This window comes from Chaetodon auriga, chromosome 15 (genome assembly GCF_051107435.1).
Source record: "Chaetodon auriga isolate fChaAug3 chromosome 15, fChaAug3.hap1, whole genome shotgun sequence".
Taxonomy (NCBI): domain Eukaryota; kingdom Metazoa; phylum Chordata; class Actinopteri; order Chaetodontiformes; family Chaetodontidae; genus Chaetodon; species Chaetodon auriga.
In genome coordinates, this window is record NC_135088.1 from 3,870,716 (window position 1) to 3,891,280 (window position 20,565).

The 20,565-nt window shown below is 45.2% G+C and overlaps 2 protein-coding genes across 3 annotated transcripts; both read right to left on the reverse strand.

The window, feature by feature from the left end:
* Window positions 1-142: 142 nt before the first annotated feature.
* LOC143332975 (adapter molecule crk-like) lies at window positions 143-9,586 on the reverse strand. Of its 2 annotated transcripts, XR_013078246.1 has the most exons (4): window positions 9,069-9,555; window positions 6,655-7,256; window positions 2,415-4,531; window positions 143-2,380 (listed from the first exon to the last, which is right to left on the reverse strand). XR_013078246.1 is itself a non-coding variant. In XM_076750868.1 (3 exons), the coding sequence occupies exons 1-3, from the start codon at window positions 9,286-9,288 to the stop codon at window positions 4,397-4,399; spliced, it is 957 nt and encodes a 318-aa protein (XP_076606983.1). In that variant the 5' UTR covers window positions 9,289-9,586; the 3' UTR covers window positions 143-4,396. The 2 variants fall into 2 exon arrangements, 1 of the variants encoding a protein (XP_076606983.1); XM_076750868.1 differs by having other exon boundaries at window positions 143-4,531; window positions 9,069-9,586.
* A 1,224-nt stretch (window positions 9,587-10,810) lies between these two features.
* On the reverse strand, window positions 10,811-19,683 carry LOC143332941 (uncharacterized). The gene is made up of 14 exons (XM_076750817.1): window positions 19,309-19,683; window positions 18,268-19,169; window positions 14,610-14,679; window positions 14,393-14,527; window positions 13,976-14,125; window positions 13,714-13,872; window positions 13,321-13,536; window positions 13,075-13,212; window positions 12,916-12,978; window positions 12,721-12,778; window positions 12,502-12,627; window positions 12,284-12,398; window positions 11,489-11,640; window positions 10,811-11,388 (listed from the first exon to the last, which is right to left on the reverse strand). The coding sequence occupies exons 2-14, from the start codon at window positions 18,793-18,795 to the stop codon at window positions 11,262-11,264; spliced, it is 2,037 nt and encodes a 678-aa protein (XP_076606932.1). The 5' UTR covers window positions 18,796-19,169; window positions 19,309-19,683; the 3' UTR covers window positions 10,811-11,261.
* Between the last annotated feature and the right edge of the window lie 882 nt (window positions 19,684-20,565).

Sequence of the window (20,565 nt, forward strand, 5' to 3'; positions counted from 1 at the left end):
TGCAAGAAGCTTATTTTCTTATTTACACATATAAGTATATATACTAATCACTATCACGGTGTAGGAATGGCTGATTTTAATCCACAGAATTCAATGTAAAAGCATTGCAGAAGAATTGGAGACAGTAATGTAAAGGCCAAACTTACAATCTGGTACATTTTTATTGACTAGGTATATTAACACATTACATGCTACAGAAAATAAAAAAAAAGGTTGATTTTAACTTCAAATAATATATTTCCATAACACGTGGACACATTGTACTCTTTAAAAAAAAATCCTATGTTTGCTTGTTCAGGTCCTCTTCAAAGTCGGGGTGAAATGACACAAAAGGAAAAACAGATGATTGTTATGAAAAGCTAAAAGAACACTTCAGCAATATTTGGCATGAAGAGACTTCACGTGTTTCGTCTCGAGCTGTAGAGATAAGGTGCACATCGTAGGATCTTCAGTGGTGTCTTCTAAAACCTGTTTGAAGTATTCACTGGTCTTCAACTCGCTGCTGTGCCGCAGCTCAGATGAAATCATGAAATGAGGATATTTTCTCTCAACTCTTAGTGAGAGTTCAATGCCACACATCTGGATGTAATACCCGCTGAACGCTTTGCATAAAGGAAGTAGAAAAAATAGAAAAATAGGATGAAAAAAATAAAAAAATAAAGTGATACCAGGACAGAACAGACAGAAGCAACAACCACCATTCAAACATCTTTTTGATCCGACCGATGCAAAACAATGACGACACTCGACATCACATTTTGCATTTTCAGTTCAGATTTCTGCAAGTTTGTCATCACAAGGTATACGACAGATAATTTAGAGTTCCTAAAACAATATGTGACATGCTGCTGCGTTTTGGGATCCAGTTATACCAGATCGCCTTTAAAACCGTGGAAGCGAATCAGCACATGAACGGCTGTGTGTGCTTTGCTGAGCTCAAATATTCCACCTTAACAAACATGAAATATGGGGCATGTGTTTATTAACATACACAGGGCTGTATGTGACCCACAGGTGTGGCTCAAATTTCTTAATAAACATATCAGGATAATAAAAAATATGGCATTGATGTGGCGTACAAAAAATAATTTCATCAAATTTGAGTCTCAATAACAAAAGATGGAGGGAAAATGTCACTATTTAAAAAAAAACACTGTAAACTCAGACTGTATTTCAGGATATCAGGGTCAGATGCAGAAAACAGACATTATGCTTCTGAACTCTTTCACGTCTGTTTTAGAAATCTGGTTGTGAAAATGTGCACAGGCCTCATTTCTACTCCCGCAGTCGGCTTTAACTGAACACACTCACAGCCGTTTGCTCCACAATTACACCAAATATCAGCTGCGTTTTCCAACAACATGCGGCGGGAATCACTGCATCCATACAGAAGGTGTTCAGGTCTACGCTCCACTGACGGATCTACAGCTTCTCACCAATGTTCTGGACGCTGCAGGAAGTGACGCATTAATGATTTCTGTGCATCGGCGTTGTTTATACATCTGACCCCTGCACACCGTTCATCTTGATTTGGAAAGCGCAGACAAAATGTATTTATGTGAGCGCTATGGAAACTATTTGGCTGCGTGTTGTTCATCTTAAAATATCAAAAACAATACTGACTGGCTGATGGAGGCTTAGGCTTCAGGCCAGCAAGTTCCTACGAACACTCCTCATCTTTTCCAACAGCAGACATGAGGTAGAGAGGATGTAACTCTGCAGATCCTCCCGTGAAGGACAACAAATATTTCAACGTGCAGCTGGGGTTTGTCACTCAGCATGCTCCCGCTTCTGTTTAGCATTGTTAGCATACAAGAAGCAGCCGCTGCATTTAAGGGAGAGGAGAAGGTGCAACCCAACCTTCGCTTGCTATAATAGGTGAGTCAGGAGACTGTGACCACGGTCTTGACGAGCAGCATCGGTCTCACGGCTGTTTACTGCAGCTAATTAGTGTTCACTATGTTACCAGAGTAACAACAGGGATCATGTGAAGGACACCCCGAGCTGGCATCTGCCTGCAGGATGCTGGAAAATTAGGTAAGACGAGCGAAATTCCTACACTAACAGACCATTTAACGGTTTATTTTCATATTGACATAAAGCTCAGCGGCTTATGAGTGTTTAGAAAAGCTTTATGTGTAATTAATGTGGAAAAAGCTGATAAACCTACAGAAAAATGGCCGTCACGGCGTGCCATAAAGTGACATAATGTCTGTTTCACCAGTTACACATAAAAACAGCAGTGATAATAGTGTTTCAGGGTGGATTTTATCTGCATCTCCGAACGACGATGTCATAAAAAGCCTGCTGGAGGACAAAAATAAAACCCGTCAACCTCTCTCCTCTCATCCTCTAAGGCAGCCTCAGGGGAAACGTCTTCCTCCTTGAAAGGGGCTGATTTTGTTCTCTCACACTGCTGCATTTGAAGTCGTCCATGTTGGCACTGAATAGTGTTTCAAAAGAGGAACATAAAATAAAAAGTAGAGTCTCTGGTAACAAAAGTAAAATATAAAGGAAGGAAAAATGTTTACACTATTTAGCATGTAAGGTGTGTGTATATATAGTCAACTCTATCATAATATTTTCCACTTTTAGTACAAAAAAAGAGGACTTGGTTGGTAGTGTGGGATGTAATAAGTTGGCGGGGTCGTCTTGGCGAGGAGGAACATCCTCCTCCACGAGACGGCGTCACCGGGACAAGTCTTTGCTCGTTTCACAGTCCAGCTCTACAAAAACTCACTGATTCATGATTCTGTGAGAGAAGCCGAGTGTTTCGTCTCCTGCGCGCAGTCGATATTTTCCCTTCTGTGCATGAATGAAATGACGTGGGTGAAGATACACAGACGGCGCAGGAAGAAGAGGAGGTCGACTCTGCTCTGTGTGTGTGTGTGTGTGTGTGTGTGTGTGTGGTGCAGACTTCAATACTGGGCTGGATGTGTGTAGACTAGGGCTCGACTGATATCGGTTTCTGGCGCCTCAAACTGCCCCTCTGAATCAAAACGGTGTCAAACTGATGTTTGATTTCATCCCTTTCCACTCAACGTCTCCTAAAGCCTTTGATTCGCCTCAGAACTGATTGGTTTAGGGCAACGAGCTTCTGCTGCAGCGTCACCAGGTGATCCGATTTCACACCTGCAGTTTGGTTCATTCAGTCTGAACCAGTCTGGCTCCACTTCCTGTTCACGCTGACTTATTACAAACGAGTAAAACGCCATCAGCAGGAAGTGATGTGACCTGACAGGTACAACACTGATGGGACAGGTCTGGTGACATCAAATGTAGAGCTGCAGTCAACCAACGAAAATCTTGGCTGAGTGAAATTCTACCTACTCTCCGACCAATGAGCTCACCGACGGGGGAAAGGAAACCTGCATGTTGTCTCTAGATTCACTAAAAATGTGCCACTCGGGCTCCGATGCACCTCAACCCTGAACTGATCCAGACACAAAACCATTCTGTCGTCTCGCTCGATGTCCCGCCCACAGCACTATCTGATTATCTGAGACTTTGTTTGGACAGGGGCGTATCGACCAATGAGTCTACAGACAGACATAAACCAAGAGGAGGAATCAAATCTCAGTGACTATCAGCAGGTCATGCAGAACTTTACTGAGCTGTATTCTAGAGGAGACCATGATAACAGATGGATTTGGTGTCAGTTTAACTTCTGAATTCATGATAAAATTCACATCATCACAGAATCGAGAGGCTGGTCTGCTTTGCTTTCACACCAATCAAACAAACTAACACCAGAGTTTGAGTGGAAACAGACTGAAATCCTACTCTTCACGCAGTCTAAACATCTCTCACAGCAGTGAACTGAACCACAGAACCAAACAGTGTGGAAGCACCAGAAACAGCTTTTCTACCTCTGTTCAATTAACATTATACAGGTAAAGAAAGCTGCTGAGGAGATATTGTCATGTTCCTCTCTGGACTCAGGCAGCTAAGCTAAGCTAAACATACTCATCTCTGGACTGATGCAGAGATGAAACTGAATTTTCCGTTGTGATTGCTGGTAAGAAGATAACTATGTTTCTTTAAAATGTAGCATTCATAAATATTAAGACAATAAATGCTGCTATCTATCTGAATACAAGACATATTTAATGGGAGGATTTTTATGTGGCTGCAGTGGAGGAGGAGGAGGCCAGCTGGCAGCCAGTTTATAGGCGAACCGATATCAGTGTGACCTTAGTGTAAACTCTTCATGACGACATTAGGTACGATCGCCCAGCACGTCTTTCATTGGCTGGGCCAGGAGGGCCTGACCGGTGTAGCTCATTGGTTCAGAAACTGTGTGCTTGTAGAAATCTTTTTCTTTCCGAGCATGACGAAATGACCGCGGGAGAAGGGATGTGCTGGACGCTGTCGGGGTGATGGGAGCGTTTGTTTCTCAGCTCTCGTCGTCCGGATGGTGTTGTTCCAACAGTCGGACGTGGGTGAAGGGGAAGTGGCCTCGTTTGCCCTTGCACTCGCCCTCCCATTGGCCGTTCACGTTGATCTTGGTCACTTTCACCATGTCTCCCACCTGTCGAATGTCAAAACACAAGATCAGCGTGGATACGATAGAAACACCTTTTCTCTCTCTGTTCCGCATCAACCGGCAGGATCAGCTGATGCAAGTCGAACAGCAGCCAGTTTGACTGACACACAGGAACAACGTCAGTGTTCACGCTCAGCCTGGATGGACACTGCGATAGCGGCTGCTGACGTTTTTCATTACAATCAAAGAGACACAGATTTAAGACTAACAGTGATCTGCAGAGCTGCGTCACGCTTCTGCAGCCTTCTTCCAGGCATCACTATCCACACAGAGCTCTGACATCCACACCCTGAATCCTGCCTGCAAAGCTATAATAGGCTGTTTGCACATGACATCACGTCACTCTTTTGTTGAGGCGCAAACTGCAGATGGAGGGCAGGAAGTGATTGTCTACATAGGAAACACTATAACACGCTCAAAATGCAGATGTTTCGCATTGCTTACGGTTACTCAGATGGATCAAACCAAGACAGCACAAGGTGCTTTTATCGAATACCGGTAACAGAAAAGGTGTTTGCTCCAGACTTCATTTGTTTTCTCAAGCAGAACGACGTCTGAATGAGCAGCCAGTTGTTTTATCTGCTGCCTCAGTAGCAGCTAAACTGGGAACATGTTCAGGTGAAAAATCGCTTTTCTTCATAACGTAGGTCACATTCAACATATGTTTCTGTTTAAACCCTTCTCTCATAATTTCATCGAAACTAAAACTTTCCTTCATCTCGTCCATTGCAGTTTTCACTTCCTGCCCTCCGTCTGAATTCAACAATTTGTCACGTGACAACAAACGACCTATTGGCCGACCGTTTCTCCAACTGGGAACAATATTGCAGCAGACCAATCTGAAATGCTGAAGGGTTAATTCAGACGTCTGCAGGAGACGACGGCAGGCGAGTCCTCGCTGCGGCGTCTGATGCTGTGGTGCTTTAATTGTCAAGTTTTAATGTTCATGTTTTTTATGTTAGAAACTAAAAATTACAGCAAGTAGATGAAACTTTTACAGGATGCTTTATAAACTTTAAATAGGATTTAAATTCAAAATAACACCTACAGCTGCTGGAAATCACCCAATAATTGCTGGTCCTTATCTTCAGTGAAGGCGTCATGTGCAGCACTGTCAATCCTGACTTCACTGTTTCACAGTCTATACTTTGGCGGCAGCAGAGGTTCATAAACAGCGTCATGTCACCTCGTCTGCTTCATCTCACACAGAAGCGCACACACACGCCGTCTTCCACGCTTGTTATCTCAAATAAAACGGCGGCGCCTGTGTTTCTTTAGAAGACTCAAATAAATCGAGCTCAACGGAGAAACACCACGAACCCCAACGACCGACAGCTGAGCTGTGAGGAAAGATGGTTCCTAATCGGCGCTGGTCCAAAGGTAGACCGTGAGGACTGATCACATTTACATCAGCTTTAAAGTGATTTCACTGATTTCAGCTTTAGATTCTGTGGTTTCACACTGTAGCTCTGAATGAATCACTGATGGACACAAGTTCATAGAAGGAAGCGCTGAGAGGAAACCAACACAACCACATCACAGCTGTTAGCATGTCAGCATGTTTCTTAATTAAACAACATGACGGCTAACGATGAGCTGCGTCTCAGCAGCTGTAATCCACAGAGCCTTTGAGCTGTGAGTTAGGAGGCTAAGCTCATTAACCGTCAGCTTTAAACAGGATGGATGTCAAACTGTCTTTATTAACCTTTAACGTTGTTTTGTTTACTGATCTGAACACTGTTTATCTATGAGCTCCAAGTAAACAGCTGAAACTGAGCCTTGTTTCACTGGACTTCAGTGGTGATGAATGTACAATATAACGCTCACATTAATCCAGAGGGCCACGATGTGAACAGAAAGAGACGCCAGTGTCAAGGATCTGTGTCTGTCTCTCTACAGCGCCGTCTCATCTGCAGTGTCTTCATGTGCTCTGTCAGCCTGCATTTGTAAAGACACTTTGTGTGTATGCTCACATGCATGAGTAAGCCTTTAACAATGAGGACAATCGACGCCGCCTCAGCTGAGACCCAGAAAAAGAAAACAGAAAGAGGTTAACAGTGAACAGAAGGACAGCCCTGGAGGAAATGAATGCTGGGTGGAATCTCTACCTCCAGAGCGAGCGCCGTCTTGTCGTAGGCGTTGGGCACCCTCTTCTGAATGGCTCGGGCATAGACGGGACCGTTCTGTAGGTTAGGGAGCTGGGCGTTGACCACAGGCTGAGCGTACTGGCCTGGGTCCCCCAGAGGGTTGGCCTGAGGGGCCCCTGTTCCGTCTGTGCTGCCCGCTACCCCTCCAGCCTGCACCCCCTGTCCAGTCCCTACAGCAGGGGGACCCAGGCCAGCAGCGGTGGGCGAGGCGGGCCGGTACTTCTCCACGTAGGGCACGGGGATCATTCCGGCTCGGCCCTCCTGGTTAGCAGCGTTCCACCACTGCTCCTCCGGCTTCTCCAGCACGCGCAGGATGTCGCCCTTGCGGAAGGGGAGGTCCTCCTCATCGTTGCCAGGGAAGTCGAATAGCGCCCGCACAAACTCTGCCTCCTCGGGCTGCTGCGGGACGCCAGCAGAGGAGCTGATGAATCCCGTGTGCTTGGCCTTGCTTATGGGCTCTATGAGCGTGGTGGTGTCCAGGTAGTGGATCTTATAGAACTCTAGCAGGGCCGGCAGCGCCTCAAACTCCTGATCCCCGATCCGAAACCGAGGAGGAGCCAAACCTGATGAAGGAAAGTGACTTTGTTAGTTTGCTGAAGGTAAAACACAAGAAAATCAAACCAATCAACAAAGTTTGAGGACACCAATGCATCAAAGGGGCAACGAGGCTCCAGCGTACAATCCAAAATAAGACTGATGTGATTAAATCTAAACGAGAACTCATTTAGAAATATAATAACCCAGGTGTCTGCTTTGGGATAATTCAGTGATTTAAAAGCAGGACAAATCCAGATAATTCAGCACATTCATGCAAAAATCCCGTAAATCCAAATCTGCCACAAAGCAAACCTGCGTATGATTTACAGACACCGTCCATGAAAGGATAACACAACCAGAGATGTGAAGAAGAGTTTACTCAGTGGATATAACAGCAAAATCTCCACAGGCTGACAAATTTACACCATAGAATCACTCGGTCTTATCAGGACAGCGTGAAGTGGCTTCAGCCCACATCGTTTTGTGCAACACTGGACATTTTTTAGCCAACATGTTCAGGCAATAACTCCAGTTATATTTGAGTAGGTTTGATTTAGGCAGAGAAATGCAGGAGGTTTCATGTCACTGGTATGCACATCACATCACATCACATCACATCACATCACATCACATCACATCACAGCGCTTGATGCTGTCTAAACTTTGGCTCCATATTTTACTTTAGTTCAAAGAACAGCCCAAAAACTGTGTGCTGTGTCCCTACAAATCGTCCACGTACTTGACAGAAATTTTAAAAGCCCATTATTACTTGAGATATTTGTCAGATTTTCTCTAGCAGACTAGGATAATTATATGTCCGCTATAATAACCCAACGATTGATGATTTACTACAGAGAGGCGGATAAAAATGATCCAGTGCTAAAGAAGCCCAGAAAGGACAAAGAGCTCCAAGCACAGCAGCAGCAGCAGACCTGGAAGCAGGGCTATGTACGAGCAACAGGGCAGGATCACAGACATTCCTGAAACGCCAATCTGGCCAGTCATCCTCCAGTTGTGACAGCCCAGCCTGCCCAGTTCCATTCAGTTCCATTCAGTGCCTGCAGCAGCGGCGGCGGCGGCGGCAGCCCTGCCCACCTCACTGCCGCTGGCCGCTGAGCCTCCGTCCTGCTGCCTACACATGGACAAAACACCGCCTCAACCCCCAGCCAGGAAACATTCATAAATGAGCCCAACTACCGTGGTTGAATAAATAGTCTGATTGGTTGTTCTAGCTATCATTAGCTAGCTAGACACCAAAGTCCGTTCAAAAGGTAGCCCACTTAACTTTGTTATACCAAAAAGCACACATTTTGGACACTAGCTTTAACGTTACTTAAGATTTCCTTTAATTGTTAGGCTCGGCTGATACACCCAACACATGACGATTAGCCTCAATACCAACATGTAATTTCAGTTACTGGTGTTACCACTTCAGACTGACTCTTCTCCTCTACACACAGTACCTAGCCAGTTAGCTAACGCTACATGGTCCCAAATACAGGGCGGTAGCGAGTAGCGTCAACCACACGTAAAAGTTTTCATTTTTGAACATAAGAGTGATCATTATTATCATATAAATCTGCCGACTCGAAGAGTACCACCCGAAAACACAAGAAATACTCAAACGTCAGTGAATAAGGGCAAGGATTTTCCCAGTTTATCAAGATAACGTTAAATTGCACAATTTGTAAGGGGAGTTTGGCGTGACATGAGAGAGGCACTGACTCCTAGCAAAAGAGAATTAAAATGAAAATACGTATTGTAACGATAGTGTTGGGTTAACGTGTGTAGCAAGCTCAGCCAAGCACCTCGCCAGGTGACAAATAACACAACGTTACCTGAGCCAGATTGCCGGTTGTTACTGATGCTGTTGATTATATAATGGGACACTTTGGAGTTCTCTGAAACGGACAGCACGTAGTCTCCAGGGCTGGTGATTGAGTCCCTCACCAGGAAAACGCCGTGTCTCTGTCCCTGTAAAAGAGAAACTGCCTCCTGGCGGCTTAGCCTTCCCCAGTACCAGCTAGCACGGTCTTCGGCATCAAAATTACCGGCCATGGTTGTGAAATCCTGTCCGAGGCTTGAGGCCTTTCCCCTTCGCCTCTCCCTATCCGCAACTCATACAAAACTTTGGTTGACTAACGCTGTTCCTGAATAAACGGCACAACACCGCGAGTTTAGGTCACTTCCACGAGTAACGTCAAAACGTTTAAGTTAACGGAACCTCTGTAGCTCCACAAGAGCCGACAGTCAACAGCTCAAGCGTTAAAATGACTAAATTAAAAAAATATATAAAACTAATGTGCAACAAGAAACTCCAGGACTGAAATGGCGGATCTGGGGAAAAGTTGACCTCATCTACCGGAAGGGATGCTGGTCAATGGGAAGCGCTGCGTTCACGTACCCTGGAAAACATCGTAAATACGATAAACCGACTCCTCTACTTCTTTTAGATCACAGAACTTTATACAGCTGCTGTCCGTTATTTATCGAGCTCCCCTTTCATTTCTTACTGTGCCATCAGATAATAATTAAAGTCCACAGGAATAACCCATAAGAACGCGGAAACTCAATGCACACACTTCTCAGGTTGTGTTCTATCTCCTCCGAGGCCATAAACGCACCATAATTAAACTTTTCTGCAGGTTTTAGTTGCTCCTAATCGGATTTTCAACTGCTCACATTGCATTTTCTGACCGTAAGACATAAAAAAAACAAAAAAAAACAAAAAAACAATTGAAGTGTCAAGTTGTGAGTTGTGAGATTTCAGCCCCAGTTTAAAGTAAAGTTTACAACCGATGTGACATTAATGTGTAGTATTCGGCCTCCATCTGAAAGCTGAACGATGGCTAAACACTCTCTCATCTCTCTCTTAGACTTATTGCATAATCTCAGCACACATGGGGAGGGGTCTTAAAACAGTAAAGATAAAGAAATATTAAAGATTTTAGGTCAGTGGCCTCTTGCACTACATTTATTCTTCCACTAGATGGCAGCATACACTCCATTAACGAACTTATCTCTGACGGTGGCTGCAAAAAAGACCAAAAAGATAGGTAAAATATCCATCCACCCATCCATCCATCAAACTGTCTGTCCAACCATCCAACCATCCATCCATCACAGCCTCTCTTTACTGTATCAGTGTGTCAGTGATTTGGACTCTTGAATACTTCTAATAACTTCGCTGACAGGTTGTGGGTTGCTCGTGGATGATGAACGGCCTGGTTCACCACACCATCCTCTTCGTCTTCATATTTAGAATCACATCATTGCATAAACATGTCAGCATCTCTCGTTGAAGTTTCCAGTAGATTTAGTCAGACAGATGTTTGCGGAGTAACGACAGACGCCAAACATTAAAGTTTATTCTTGACAAGAGTAGTTTGCAGCGGTGGAAGTATGCACATCCTTTACTCAAGTAAGAGTACCAATACTAAAGTGTAAAAATAATCTGTTGAATCTTAAATATATCTTAACTTAAATAAGTCTATTGACCTTATTTGTCTCTGCTCTGTAATTCACCTCAACAATGTAAAACATTCACACCAACAATGAAAAATATTAGAAAATCGCTTTATTTTGCCACATGAAGGACTCAGGCAGGACTCTGGAGCTTTTCTGTGCTGGTTCATAACTCTGTGGTCATCTCTCCAAACACTGATTGACCAACAGCAGCTGTTACAGACTGTCATCATTCTTAAACTGACAGCTCATTCTTCCATCTGTGATTACAGCGTTCTAATTGATTTAAGAGCGACAGAAAAAAAACAGCCTGCCTTTGTTAAACACAGCAACATCATAGCCAAACACATCTGAGCCCACGACCTGAGAAACTGCATGTTCAGAGTCAGTGTCAGCACGCTGGGACTCCTCAGAGACACTGGTCAATAACACAAACAGTTTAAAGCTGCTTGTCTGTGATTGGATCAGCAGCAGTTTCCTATTGGTTTGCTCGTCTGGTTCATGGCTCCATCAGTTCACTCGCTCACTCGTCTCACGGAGGCTTTGCCGTCCACTCTGATGCACAGTTACTCAAACTTCTTCAGGTGGTTGTAGAGGGACTGAACGTATGTAAACACACACATGGGGTCTGGCTTGTCCCCCATCTCCAACATGTCCTCCACCTCGATCAGACGGAGGCAGTCGGCCTGCTCCCTGAAGCATAAAAGGTAATGATGAAAGGAACAGAAAAGGAAGTGCATTTCTAACTACACATTCAGCCAAAGTCACAGTCTGCTCACTGGAGCCGGCTTACTCTGCGGTGGTGAAGGCCAGCTGCAGGTTGTGTCTGCGGTTTGCAGAGTCCAGCGAGTTGTAGTCAAAGTCCAGAGGGAAGAACGAATGGACGAGAGCGCAGAAAGCCAAGCCGTCACTCCAGCTGGACGAGAAGTTCTGGATGTCGATGTTCTGAGAGAGACGTGATGACAGTTCCCGTTACATCCTTCATGTGCTTTTAAATTTAGTTTCCCTCATTGATCTGTCATCTACAGCATGAGAGCAAAGCCTCTTTTTGTGTTTTCTTTGGTCAGTAACTGTATTTCAAACACTGAACTGTCAGGTGTGAACTTGGTTCAGTAGATGAAATGACCTTTCAGGCCTTGTTGGAAAAATAAACTCTTAAAAGCGACTAAAGAAATAACCACAGAGCTTCCTCCTGCAGCCGCTGCAGGCTGTCCGTGCTCAAGACGTCAGCAGCTGCTCAGTACAGCTGTTCTATGCTTTTATGTTTGCTCAGTTGTGGAAGTGAAAAAGTTAAAATCTCTATTTCGACAGTGACAGCTGGACATCTGCTGCTGATGATGGTGTGATGTGATCAGAAGCTCCAGGACGGTTAGAAAAGCTGCTGTTTCACACGTTAGTGCCAGAAAAAATGGGAATTTGAGCATCAACAAGCTGCTGACGACTATGTGAGACGATCAAAAACCATAAAACAGCAACTAAACGGACGACTGAATCACTAAAAATACATCTTCCAGAACAAGAACGTCAAAGAATGTCCGTCATCTGTTACATAACATCACTTCATTGATTAAAGAATGTTTGATCGTACCTGATAGCCGATGGTTTTTGAGCGGCACCACTCCAACAGGATCTGTTTTATTCCACTGGCACTCGACACCCCGAAACTCTGCGAGCGCTTCAGCTTCAGCTTTGAGTCCTTTGGTCTAATCATGAGAAACATAACTCACTGTGTGACCGCGTGTCACTGATATCTGGGGCTGAAGTTACGGATTAAGACGACATGGAAAACATTTTAAGTGCGCTCACTTTGTGGGCTCTGAGTTCATCCTCTCAAAGAGGGCGCGCTTGGCCTGAGCGCCGTTGGAGCGTGGAAGCGTTTGTGATTTCATCACATCCTGCTTAAACTCGACGCCGCCGGCTTTGTTCACCTTCCTGCAGAGAAAACAACAGATAGAAAGCCGTTTGGACCAGAGCTGCTAAAGGTCAGCTGTGAGTTCGCTGCATGCTGCAGAACACCCGTCTTACTTGTCCAAACTTGGTGAGAAACCAGATTTGATGATTGATTTGGAGGGAAGTAGTTTTTCTGTAGGAACAGAAAAAGAAGAAACATGAAAGGAGATTTAAAAAGAGATAAAAAGAAAAATCACTTTGTGCTTACAGACCAGGGAGGTTTCATTTGATCTGCTCAAACAGGCCTGATGAGGCTTTAGTCTGTGTTACCTGCAGGCTGAGGAAAGCTCACACTTCTCTTCAGACTGGGACTCGGAGTCTTCAGAACCGGGACTGAAATGAGACAAAGTGGAGAATGTTGAGAAGCAGAAAATTAAGAAAAATCTTTAAAAACGTGTGAAGAGGAACAGAGAGACAGGCTGAACTGACCCCGTTTAAAGGGATACTCTCCGGGTTTCACTGCAGGTTCTTGTGATGCTGACAGACTCGGAGCTGCAGGTGATGAAGACTCAGTGCTGCATGTGGTCATGGCCGACAGAGGCAGGTGTGGCTTTGGCTGAGCGGCTTCTAATGACGAGAAGAACGACATGAAGCTCATGTTCCAACACCTTCACGGTGTCTGACTGTGATGATCCTTTAGTATATTTAAGACATAAGACCGTGCGTTGAGCTCACCGCGTCTGAACGGGTATTCTGCTCTCTTTACTGTCGGGGACTCTGACGTGGACGGATTCGGTGCAGGTGCAGGACTCGGATCAGATTTGGGTGCAGCAGAAGTCTCAGAGCAGTTTCTGGTCACAGCTGTGAGAGGAAGATGAGCCAAAGCCTGGGATACAGAGCCTGACTGCTCCTGAGACACCTGAGACCTCGGCTCCTTCGCTGCAGATACACCTGCACAGGTGAAGGCGGAACAACCGGAAAGAATCAAACTTCTCATGAAAACTTTAAGGCTGCTGAAAATTTGCAGCTGAAATATGAAATAACGCAAATATAAGTGAGGAAAAGCTGAACTTGCATGTGAAAAACAGTTACTTAACGAAGTTAAAATAACATTTCTTTGTGTCTGACCTCGTAAAAAGGGATATTCTCCTGCTTCTGCTGTTGGAGCGTCTGTTGCGGCTGCTTTAGGACCCGCTGCTGGAGGCTGGGCAGCTTTGGTGGCACTCAGACCTTCTGGACCGGGTTTGGTCATCATGGCAGTGACGGGCCGATGGGGCTGCAGTTCATCTGAATAAAGAGTGACGTCAAAGTGGAATGAACGGCGTTCGAGTCTCCAGGTAGACGGATTGTCGACCTGAACGAAGGAGGAGGCAGAAAAAGATCCACTCACCACACTCATCAGGAGACTCGGCTGATTTCACCGGAGTTTCTTTTGCTGCTTTGGGCGCTGACGCGGGAGCAGCTGCAGCTTCAGAGCTCACTTTTGTCACTGCGGTGAGGGGCTGATGGGGTCTGGTCAGAAGACCTGATCCATCCTGGTCTGGAGGACAAAAAGATCATTCGTTTAATCAATAAAACGGTCATTGACGGTGAAGGCAGAGGATCAACAATCACTATTTTTATGTGTTGATTCAACCCAAAACACAATAATTAGGATTATATGTAATAAAGGAATCTAATCTCCCTTGATTTTATGGTGCTGAAGCGTCTCTTTGGAAGTTTACAATCAGTTGCTGCCGTATTGTCCTCATGTGGAGCGTCAAACTAATAAAGCCATCAAAAGTAAAACTGTTTTAATAAAACTGACCGGGCGTGTCGGGGGTTTCCACGACAGGCTGAGGAGTTCTGGCAGAGGACTCTGGGCCTGGTTTCATGGTGGAGGTGAGGGGCCAGTGGGACTGACAAACAGCTTCAGTCTGGACGGAGTCCACCGATGAGCTCTCTGAGGAGACATAACCAAACAGCCAAAGGTGAGTTCAGCCTGTCAGGTCACCTGTGAGGACGCTCTCAGATCATCTGCATACCTGAGTTTCCATTCTCTTGTGCCGTTGTGGCAACATGGAAAACAGTTTTCTCTCCCTTTGCATCAGCGCCCTGTTCAGGAAAGACAAGAAGGACAAAACACACACTGTGAGCGAGCTTTCACGAATAAAAGACATCCACACCGGCAGGGTCGTTCACAGCCTCAAAGGAACACAGCAAGGTAATGGAGGGCCGATGTGACAAGGCAACAATATGATTAACCTAAGAAGAAGAAGAAGAAGACGAAGAAGAAGAAGAAGAAGAAGAAGAATATGTACATATATGTTTACATATTCATGCAAGTTAAAATCCTTGAATTATAATCAATCAGAGCTACTGTTCATATTGATCCAGGATGCTCTGTGTGGCGGTTCTGATGCTTCCTGGCTGGGCTTTCACTTTTAAAGAGGTGCATTGTGGGAACAGTTCAGTGTTTAGGTGATTATTTAAGACATGCAGCTGATTGTGCCTGTGTCTCTGAAACAAACTAGGTTCAATACTCGTTTGCTCACAACAAACAAGGACGGTTCTTTTGTCTTTCAGACTGCTGCTCGCTGCAGAGCTAAAATTAATTTTTCGGCTTTTTTCATCTGTGATAAATCTGTGTGTGTGTGTGTGTGTGTGTGTGTGTGTGTGTGTGTGGGTGCGCGTGCTAACAGCTGAAAACATCTTCTCTAATGACAGCTGTAGCCAACAAACCCATGTTCCCACTGAGAGGCTATTTTAGATTTTGCAATCGGCCACTTTGCAAGAGTTTCCGCTCCACTCTTCTTACATCCCAATATAGGCCCAAATGGATGCTTTGGAAACCAGTGAGTTAGCCTCAACAGTTCAAATAGCACCTAAGTATATCAGCCTGGAGCTTGGGCGGTCTGCCCCCCCCCCGAGCTTTCTGCTTTCCAGAGACAGGCAGCGGTCTGGCATCCACGTGACAGAACCGTTTCAGCCCGTCCATCAGCTCGTCGTCGGCAGGGAGATTAACACCACAGTGATCTGTGGGCTCCACGGTAGCTCCACCGTCTGACCCTGCTTATCCCCTCCACCCCCGGCTGGGTTTACCTCCACATCACCATGGCTGTGTCTTAGAAACACACAAACATACAAACACGGTGACGTCCATTAATCCAGAAATGAACACCAAATTATTTTTAGCACCACTGAGGATGATTCTGATCGTTATGGGGCCACGAGGAAATAACACTTTATGCTACTTAAAACGTTCTCACAGTTTTCACTTTTCAGATTTAAAAATCCATTCAGTTCATGAAGAAGATACACACTGCATCGTCCAACCAGGTAACTGGATGAGACAAGCTAACACACCTGGACGTAGCATGGCAACGTGTTGGCCTAAAACGTGTTGATGTGATCTTCCGCGATCTTCACGGTTTGGTTCAATCTCACCGTTCTCATCAATCTCATTTCCAATCCAAAAGATCCGAAACCAACTGTACGCTAGCACAAACAAAGCTAGCGACTAGGTGGTGAACATGACGGAGCATTTAGCAGCTAGAGCCAGATGTTTCTCAGGAGCTGGTTGAGCCCAAACAGAACTAAAAGCAGAGTTTGGATGCAAAAACAGATTTTACATTTTAGAAGTTTTTAGAAATATTGAGGGAAGATGATGTCAACTTTGGAAATGATGGAGCATTAAGTGACGAATCAGAGGGCTATCTGGGTGCAGGGGCTGAACTGTGGTACGTCAGAGTGGTGCGACAGGTGGAGAGAGACCAGGTGATCTCAGCGGACAGGAATGCAGGCAGGGTGTGTGTTTCGACAGGACAGCTGGTTGTCCTCTCAGCGTGTGGACTGGGGGTATTACTGACAGGGACGTAGAAGCAATTCAACTTTCCATTTGGAGATCTGAGACTCGGATTGGCTGGGAAGCAAGATTCCTGAGCGATTAAGGGACCGAGGTTTATTTATATATCTGCCTGCAGAGTGTGAGTGTGAGTTACGTCATAAAACTACACAATAGGTGTACTGTAGGCACTGTTAGAGGTACATAGTGTAACTCTCTACATCCCTGACTTACACTTTCAGGACTTTATTAGCAGAGCAGATATTGATTATTAATTAGGATCATTAGACTTGCATCTGTGCCTGTCAGACATGTGTGCAGACAGTGTGTGTTTAAGGTAAGGACGGAAGCTGCAGCGCTGTTGACATAGAGCCAAAGAGCTGCAGGTCAGACCCAATCACAGACCCCAAAATACATGTGCCCTTTGGAGGACCTGCTGTTATAAAAGAGGGTCATGAGAGGAGGGCTGAGTTGGGGGGAGGGGAGGCTGTCAGTGTGTAAGAATGTGAGTGAGGTGGTGGAGCTGTTCGTAAATTAATTTCAGTCAATGTACAGATACAATCCCTGTAATGTAAGGACTTGAATAATCAGGGTTAATGATGCTAGATGTTCTTTTCTTTGGTCTGCAACTGAAATCATATGACAACATCTGATAATACTGATGGCAGCTGACGTAGAAAGGTGTAGGTGTAGAAACACACATTGGACAAACCAACTGCAGAACCTTAAAAGTCTAGTTGGGTGGCCCTTCAGCTCAGTTCGTAAGCATCTTTGATGGTTTGGATGTACGGCAGTGTTCCAGTGAACAGGGTGGTTCCTGGGTGGATGATGCAGTGACGTTTGGAAGGATCATGCAGTGAACCACACCTAAATGACCCACAGAGTCAGGTGAGCCTGTTCCGAGCCAAAGACTCAACAGTCCCCTCCTCCAAACAAACAAAGATAGAGCTGCTGAGGTTCCTCGGCTGGGAAGGGTTCTATACAAGATGTGCAGTACCATGAGGTTATTTTCAGGCTGACATCCGAACAACGTGAAAAATACATCTGCATCTCACTTGGGGCCATTACAATGTGTGGCTGCCAGCACAGATCGCAGGGACGTCCAGCAATAAAGTTTACGCTATTTTAAATATGTGCCACAACGCAAGGTGGAATAATCTGAAACTGCATTTAAAGGTTGATCAGATACGTGCAGTGAAGTATTTTTCTACTGTTTACCCTTTCCTTATATCCTTTTAAAGGTTTTTTTTTTTTAGCACTTCTGCTTTATTTGATAGCAACAGCTGAAGAGTAACGGGAAAGGCAGGAGACAGGGTGTGACATGCAGCAAAGGCCCCCAGACCAGAACCGAACCCGGGCCACTGCAGCAAGGACCCTGACCCAACTTGAGGGCCTGGATTCCCAAAATTCTGAGTAATTAACAAGTTGGGATCAAGCACTGAACAACTCTGAACAGCTGAAGTCTGAATCAATGACAACACAGAAGATAACTGAAGATAATGAGTTGGTGTCTCTTGATATTGGGGATCTAGATTTGTATTAGTAATTTTGTGCATCCTCAAGTTAAGTGGTGCATAATACTGACTTGTTACTCTGCATATTTACTGTATGAGTATCTTCCCATTATTTACGTTTCTGTCCAGTCCAACAGAAATTAGAGGGAAGTCCTTCACAGCTGAAACCAGGTGCATCATTTTTTTGGTGACCCATTCTGATTTGCGTACAGCTTCTCAGCACCCTACATCTCTTGTCCATCCATACATAGATGAATTCTACCAAAGACAAATGTTGGTATCCCTCTTGGTTTAATATTCGTATTCTGTAAACTGCATGTGTAGAAAGACAGAACGAGGACTCACGTTAATCTCAGCATGTCTCTTTGCTCTCCATGGAGGTGGAGCTGGGGTGTTGCTGGGAGTGGCAGCAGCATGGCCGGATCCTCCACTTGATGCTGATGGATCAGGGTTTGTGGAAGTGGACTGACTTGACTGGATGTTCTCTGATCTTCCACAGTTAACCAGACCTCTCTGGTCTTCCTGGGTCTTGGACAGTATCTGTGCATGTCCATTCTCTATACTTTCCTCCACGTTCTTCCCCTTCACTTCAGCAGGACTCTTCTCGATCTTCACCCCGGCGAGACCCTCCACCAGGCGGCTGAGGGCCTCCAACTTCGCCCTTAGTTGCAGGTTCTCCTCCTGCAGCCTGGTCACAGCTCCGGCCAAGGGTCCATTAGAAATGCACAGCTCCTCGATCCTCTGCTCTATGCGCTGCTTGAAAGCGCTTACGTCCACGTGCACCTCTCTGACGGCAGCTTGTAATGTGGCCTGGAACTGAACCAGAGCCTGGTTTACCATCGCCTCCTGAACGCTCTCTGTGGCTACATCCATGGCTTCTTTAGAGACCCTCACCACCCCTGGAATTCAAGTTGAATGAGTAATGGGGTGGTCAGTGTGGAGCTCAGGAACCAAACCTTCTATCTTTCTTGTCTTGTCCAGTTCAATCTCTGGTTCCTTAAAATGACATCAAGGGTTTGAGTTCGTCACCAAATGATTTTTCTACTAATTCCTTCCTTCTGAAAACCTTCAAAGATATCTGAGCTGTCCCATACCACGTTTCCAGCAAAGATGAAGATGCAAAAAGGATTTTAGAGGATGACTCTGGTTGCATGAAGATTCCCTCCTGGGCAGCAACTCACTGAAGTCCATCAAGCTCCATGGAGGACTTCTCTCAATGTGCCCGTTCTCTTGTGCTCTCCTCTCATCTGGTCAAAGTAAGAGTAATAGTTATTTATAAGCCACGGAAAACTCACGCACAATGTCATCTTGGGAAAAGAGATTACGCACTGGACGGGCAGATCAGGTTCTCCGTGCATGCAAGAGCTGAGGAATGATCAAACTAACCTTTCAAAGGGATCGGGCTGAAGTGGCAGGCGATGTTGTTCCGTCTTCCTCTTTGGTGGCGCGTCGACTATGTGTTTCCTGGATGTCGAGCCCTGCTGTCCCAGCACAGTGTGTTATCTGAGCTATCTGTGTCTGCTAAGCTTAGGGGCAACAGGTTCGCCTCTGTATTTTGGGACATAAAGGGGCGGGAAAAGATGAAATGGGGAGGAGGGTCCAGGATTATTCAGATGTTCTTGTCTCTCTTTGCTGCTTGTTAAACTGTGGTTCTGCACTGTGACTGCACTTTGTTGGGAGTCGATATCAAGACGTTCTGTGCTTTATTCAAAGCGAGTGCCAAGTTCACTGAAACACGAGGAAGACCTGATCAGTAACACGGGAGGGAAGATAATATTTTAGTTACTCTAAAAATTCACTCCAGTGTTGAGATCAAACACATCAAGGTCATGATTTTAGGTCCTGTCATTTGGAGATTTTAAAAACCATCTGAAAACCAAAAGGCCCCTGATGTTCTTGGATGCTCTTTGCTGTTACTTAAAAGGTCTATATGTGAGATTTCCAGCCACTAGATGTTGCACTAGATCACCAGCATCCCACAGCGTTTCCTGTCTTTAAGTGACATGTCTTCATTTTTCTTGTTTTTTGTCCATTTGCATGGTTTCTTAAGGTCTCTTGGCCGTTCGTACATTTCGCCCAAACACCTAAAAAAAAAAAGTATTTTCCAGTACTGAAGACTTCCCTCCGTTTGGTTTCTCATCATGTTGGCAATCTCAGAATAAACAAATATATAAAAAATGGATGAATGTATAAACCAATAACATAAAGAATTCCTCAGCCACCTGTCATGAGGGACATTGATTGCTCTTCATCTTATTATAGAGGCTGATGAAGAAGAGGCTGGATTTTTCCCACCTACACTGACTTTCAGTTAGAGATACACAGATGATCTTCAGGACATCACCACACAGGTCTTTCACACAGTCTTCAGTCCAGCAGCCGAGCAGCTCGGCCTCAGACGTCAGATCGAGCCAGCAGCGCCTCTAAGTGGCCATGACTTCACATTACAGCTGAAGGATCACCTGAAGGCACCGTGACGAGCAAAGCCACTGAACGTGCTGAAACAAAGAGAGGAGCTGCATGTGAGCCCTGGGTTTAAATGAAGGAAAGGATTATGACCTCTGTCAATGCTTAACATTTATGTGATGACTGCAGCAAATAATCAGCCTGCAAGATCCGATTTGTCCTGTCATGATCAATATC